This window comes from Xenopus tropicalis, chromosome 10 (assembly GCF_000004195.4).
Source record: "Xenopus tropicalis strain Nigerian chromosome 10, UCB_Xtro_10.0, whole genome shotgun sequence".
NCBI classification, from domain to species: domain Eukaryota; kingdom Metazoa; phylum Chordata; class Amphibia; order Anura; family Pipidae; genus Xenopus; species Xenopus tropicalis.
This window is the reverse complement of record NC_030686.2, coordinates 7623899-7630036: the sequence shown is the minus strand read 5'-3', so window position 1 is coordinate 7630036 and position 6138 is coordinate 7623899. Positions and strand designations below refer to the sequence as shown.

Here is a 6138-nt window from a genome sequence, read left to right as displayed (position 1 = left end):
GGCAGAACAGCCCTATTGGGTTTATTTCATGGATAAATGATTCCCTTTTCTCTGTAATAATAAAACAGTACTTGTACTTGATCCCAACTAAGATATAAATAATCCTTATTGGGGGCAGAACAGCCCTATTGGGTTTATTTCATGGTTAAATGATTCCCTTTTCTCTGTAATAATAAAACAGTACCTGTACTTGATCCCAACTAAGATATAATTACCCCTTATTGGGGGCAGAACAGCCCTATTGGGTTTATTTCATGGTTAAATGATTCCCTTTTCTCTGTAATAATAAAACAGTACCTGTACTTGATCCCAACTAAGATATAATTACCCCTTATTGGAGCCAAAACAATCCTATTGGGTTTAATTACTGTTAATAATTATTTTAGTAGACTTAAGGTAGGAGATCCAAAATACGGAAAGATCCCTTATCCAGGTCCCGAGCATTCTGGATAATGGGTCCCATACCTGTACCTTGTATTGACTGGGGTGAGTACTTATACAGGTAACTAACTATCATGACGTTACAAGCTCACTCTCTCACAAACATATTTAAATACATTATTTTTGAAACCCCAACCCGGTAGAAAAAGTGAAATGAGACCAACAGCAAATATAAAATGCATGAAAAAGCTCGGAGATTTATTAAAAGAAGATATCAAGTTGCAAAAACAGTTTATCAAGCTGAGAAGACACGGGTGGAACATAGACTAATCCCAGATATTCTCTATATATTATCATATATGGGGCTCTATGGAACCCATAGCCGCATTCATTCCTTCCCTATGGGAGTCAGGGATTATTTGTATTCTGGGTTTTCAGCCAACGCTCAATAGGGCAACTTCCTAACGTCTTCGCGGGAAGAGACAACGTTCCCATTAACCGTTTCCTGTACGATGGTACGAACTTGGCGCGTGGTCTTGGGGCCTATGAAGAAAGATGAGATTGTGAGGTTTTCTGCCAATCGGTAAAGCTGCACTACCCAATAGAAGACTTTAGAATCTCTCATTCCCAACGATAGCTTTAATAAACGATCACAACAACATAGATAGACAGATAGATAGATAGATAGATAGATAGACAGACAGACAGACAGACAGACAGACAGACAGACAGACAGATAGATAGATGATAGATAGATAGATAGATAGATAGACAGACAGACAGATACATGATAGATAGATAGATAGATAGATGATGATAGATAGATAGATAGATAGATAGATAGATAGATAGATAGATAGATAGATAGATAGATAGATGATAGATAGACAGACAGACAGATACATGATAGATAGATAGATAGATAGATAGATAGATAGATGATAGATAGATAGATAGATAGATGATAGATAGATAGATAGATAGATAGATAGATAGATAGATAGATAGATAGACAGACAGATAGATGATTGATAGATAGATAGACAGACAGACAGATAGATGATAGATAGACAGACAGACAGACAGACAGATAGATAGATAGATAGATAGATAGATAGATAGATAGATGATAGATAGATAGATAGATGATAGATGATAGATGATAGATGATAGATAGATAGATAGATAGATACATGATAGATAGATAGATAGATAGATGATAGATAGATAGATGATCTATAGATAGATAGATAATAGATAGATAGATAGATAGATAGATAGATAGATAGATAGATAGATAGATAGATAGATAGATAAATGATAGATAGATAGATAGATAGATAGATAGATGATTGATAGATAGATAGATAGATAGATAGATACATGATAGATAGATAGATAGATAGATGATCTATAGATAGATGATAGATAGATAGATGATCTATAGATAGATAGATAATAGATAGATAGATAGATAGATAGATGCTAGATGCTAGATAGATAGATAGATAGATAGATAGATGGGGGTGGGGGCCAATGATATAGACGTCCATTAGGGACCATGACTGGTGCATAGTTGCAATATACAAGAAACAGCTCATTTTCTCAAGGTTGGGGGGTCAAAATAATAATTAATGCAAAAAGTGGACTTACCATCCTTTTGGGATAAGCTGAGGAGGAAAAAAAATAACATTAGAATGAATTATAATGATGTTTTAGACAAAAATAAGTACTATGTGGGCCATTCATTTTCCAGTCTAACACCTGTATGCCTTATTTCTCTGGCACAATATGGCAATACAGTTTTGTGAGAGGCTGAGAGGTCATGTGATTTTCATAGCAAATAATTCCCTTTGCCATTTAACCTTTTATTCTTGAACCAACAAATGTATTTGTAGCTGTAATATTGGTGTGTAGGCGCCATCTCTGTGCATTGTGCCTGAGTCTGAGCTTTCAGCCAGCGCTACCCATTAGAACTGCTTTCAGCTAACCTATTGTTTCTCCTACTCCCATGTAACTGGAGGAGTCCCAAGCCGGACTTGGATTTCTTACTATTGAGTGCTATTCTGATACCTACTGGGAGCTGCTATCTTGCTCCCTTCCCATTGTTCTGCTGATCGGCTGCTGGGGGTGAGGGGGGGGGGCAATATCTCTCCAACTTGCAGCGCAGCAGTAAAGTGTGCCTGAGTCTGAGCTTTCAGAAGGAGCGAGCGCTACACATTAGAACTGCTTTCAGCTAACCTATTGTTTCTCCTACTCCCATATAACTGGAGGAGTCCCAAGCCGGACTTGGATTTCTTACTATTGAGTGCTATTCTGATACCTATTGGGAGCTGCTATCTTGCTCCCTTCCCATTGTTCTGCTGATTGGCTTCTTGGGGTGAGGGGGGGGATATCACTCCAACTTGCAGCGCAGCAGTAAAGTGTGAGTGAAGTTTATCAGAGCACAGGTCACATGGCTGTGGCACCCTGGGAAATGAAGAATATGGCTAGCCCCATGGGAAAAACAGATTCCAACGCAGGATTCTGCTGGAGAAGCTCTATTAACTGATGGGTTTTGCATAAGACTGAGAAGGTTCTGCTACTAGGTATAGAGGACTATGATATTTACTTTAATTAGAAGAGTATCTTTATATGAAATACTTTGATGATCCCTTGTTTAAGTGTTTTTAGTGCTTAGACATCAGTATGATGTTTGTGGAACCTACTGAGCATCTTCTCCTTCCAGGAGACGTCTGTAGGTGGCAATTTCCTGCTCTAGACGAGTCTTCACGTCCATGAGGATCTTGTACTCGTGACTCTGGCGTTCCATGTCCGACCGCAGCTCACCAAGCTGTGCCTCCACCGAACTGATTAGGCCTTGGATCTGTGAAAGCTGGACGCAATAACGGCCTTCTGTCTCTGCTAATGAGCCCTCTAATGCCGCTTTCTACGTTGGAGAAAAGAGAGAATTGGTCATGGGTGGAGATGGTTTTCTATAAATCACTGTATCGTTGTGTGTGAGATGTCTCACCATGCTCAGTTGGGTCTGAAGCTCTATCTCTAGGCTCTGCAAAGTACGTTTCAGATCTGTAATCTCTGTCTTGCTGCTCTGGATCATTACGCTGCTGTTGGCAACTTCTTTGTTCAGCTCTTCGGTCTGTGGATGAAGATGAAGATGAGGTATGTATTTATACATATACAAAGAGTCTTCACAGTTCAGCTGCGAAGAGTTGACTTACCTTTTTAAAGAACCATTCTTCTACGTCTCGCCTGTTCTTCTCAGCTAGGTTTTCATACTGGATTCTCATTTCAGCCAAGGTCTTTGTTAGGTCTGAAGAAGGTGCAGCATCCATTTCCACATTCACCTGGCCAGTAGCTTGTCCCCGTAGAGCAATCATTTCCTGCAGGTGGTGTTGGCAAAGATTGAATTAATCCCAATTGCTACCATTCATTTCCTGCAACTCTATTCTCTCAATTCCTCTATTTTTGCACAACGCAAAGCCCAAGTGACATCATCTAGGTGCCACCAACCAAGCCAAGCCTAAAGTAAATGCACAAATTCAGTATTTATTCAGTATAAGTATGGCTTATCTTACTTCTTCGTGGTTCTTCTTCAGATATGCAAGCTCCTCCTTAAGACTTTCAATCTGGATCTCTAGGTCAGATCGGTTTATGGTCAAATCATCCAGGACTCTGCGCAGGCCATTGATGTCAGCCTCAACATTCATACGAAGGGCAAGTTCGGTCTCATACCTTGGAAAGCAGAAGGGTTTATATATTATTATTTTTTCTACAAAATGCAGTTTTATACCACTTATTCTTGGTGAAGGCCCAGAACATAAGTTCCCACATTGGGTGGCTCAAAGCAAATGGGCTACACAAAGCAATGCATGGGAGGGCCAAGCATACTTAGTGGAGTGGATTTTCTAGATGCTCCTAGAACCATGTCCATGTTATAACTATTCCCTATGCATTTCTGTCTGCTAATGTTAACATGTTCAACGTTTGCTCAAGTTTTATATCATTAGCTATGGCAACCAATCAGCATGTAGCATTTACTGATCAGCTATTTTTGAGGTTGGTTTAGACCTGGGGAACAACATTTTCTGTTATTACTTTGCCTTAAGGATGTTTGAATGGTATAAACAATGGTACAAACTGTTTAAACGGTTTTCTAGTTACCCTTAGCAACCAATCAGCAAGTACGTTTCCCTGGTCAGCTGTTTACAAACACATCTCTGATTGGTTGCCATGGGTTCCTAGATGTAGGCAAGCCTAAGACTTTCCATTACACAATATGAGAAGATTACCTAGGTTTATAAGCAAGGCTTGGTAATCTCATAATACATCTTGTTCACCCTAAATGACAATCGAGGTCCAAAACCAGGACCTGAACTATAAAAAGCAACGCGGTTAAGTTAAATGGGTTGACTGGCACGAGTTCTTACTTGGTTCTGAAGTCATCGGCAGCCAGTTTAGCATTGTCAATCTGCAGAAGAAGACCCGCGTTGTCCATCGTAGCAGAAAGAATCTATTGTTTAGGAACATATTGAGAAAGTATGAGATGCTATTATAGATTATAATACCACCACCCCCTATCAGTATTAATCCTACCGAAGATTAAATGTGAATGGAAACAAGGGAAGACATGGCAGCAGAGATTATTTGCTAAACATTTATTACCTTGTTGCGGAGATCCTCGATTGTCTTGTAGTAATGGGAGTAGTCAGCGGCTGGACCGGGCGCCTGCTTCTGGTACCAATCTCTTATCTTGATTTCCAGTTCTCCATTGGCTTTCTCCAATGAGCGCACCTTCTCCAGATAGGCAGCCAAACGGTCGTTCAGATTCTGCATGGTATACTTTTCACTTCCTGAGATAAGGCCTTCTCCTCCAGCCACACCTCCTCCAAACACATAGCCAGAGCCATAACCCCCGCCATAGTTAGACATGTAGCCCCCACCTAGACCAGCATCAACACCACAGCTTCCATATCCTCCACCCATGCCAGACATCACTCTTGTAGAAGAGATGGAGACATTTTGGCCACCACTACCTCCATGGATGCTTGGTGCCCTGTAAACGCCAGATACTCTGCTGGAACCACCTCCAAAGCCTCCAAGGCCCTTCATGGAGCCAGAGGACGTGGTTGTCTGCCTGATAGAGTAGGACGACATGGTATTTTTTGAAAGAGTATCTTGGAAGCCAGCGAGTTGACGTTAACCGTTGACTGTGAATCAAGTTGTCTGTCTTATGCCTTTATATTAATGGATGTGGGTGTTTCTCTCAAGGATCGGTCCCTCTGCAGAGTCATCAGCTTTGATTTCCGTGCCAACATATGTACAATTACAAAGATATTTGATTACCTCAGAAGTTTTCTCCAGAGTTTCACTACCTGCCCCCCCCCACCGTTCCCTTAACCCACTTACTTACGGGCAGCAATGAATGTGTTACTGTATTAGTTCGTTAGACAAAAAGAAAGTGATTCACAATGAATAAGGGCAGATTTCTCCCGAGGCTATGCTTTCGACATCCCCGTATGCCCAGCCGAGGGGAAATTATACTTAATGATGCGTTCCTCCTTGATTTGGAAAGTTTAGGGAATTACATGATATGCCAAATTGTGTTATTACAGAAAATAAAGGCCACTTTTCTCTTTTATCACTATTTATATTACATTGGGCTTATTAATATTATGTTATTTATATAGGGCAGCCATATTTAGGTAGCACATTACAGAGATTATACATCATTCCCATCAGTCCCTGCCCCAGTGA

The 6138-nt window shown here is 40.4% G+C and overlaps 1 protein-coding gene across 1 annotated transcript; it reads right to left on the bottom strand.

Moving 5' to 3' along the window:
* Positions 1–613: 613 nt before the first annotated feature.
* On the bottom strand, positions 614–5619 carry krt17 (keratin 17). Its single transcript, XM_002939031.5, has 8 exons — positions 5047–5619; positions 4812–4894; positions 3960–4116; positions 3603–3764; positions 3395–3520; positions 3090–3310; positions 2035–2051; positions 614–924 (listed from the first exon to the last, which is right to left on the bottom strand). The coding sequence occupies exons 1-8, from the start codon at positions 5536–5538 to the stop codon at positions 827–829; spliced, it is 1356 nt and encodes a 451-aa protein (XP_002939077.1). The 5' UTR covers positions 5539–5619; the 3' UTR covers positions 614–826.
* Between the last annotated feature and the right edge of the window lie 519 nt (positions 5620–6138).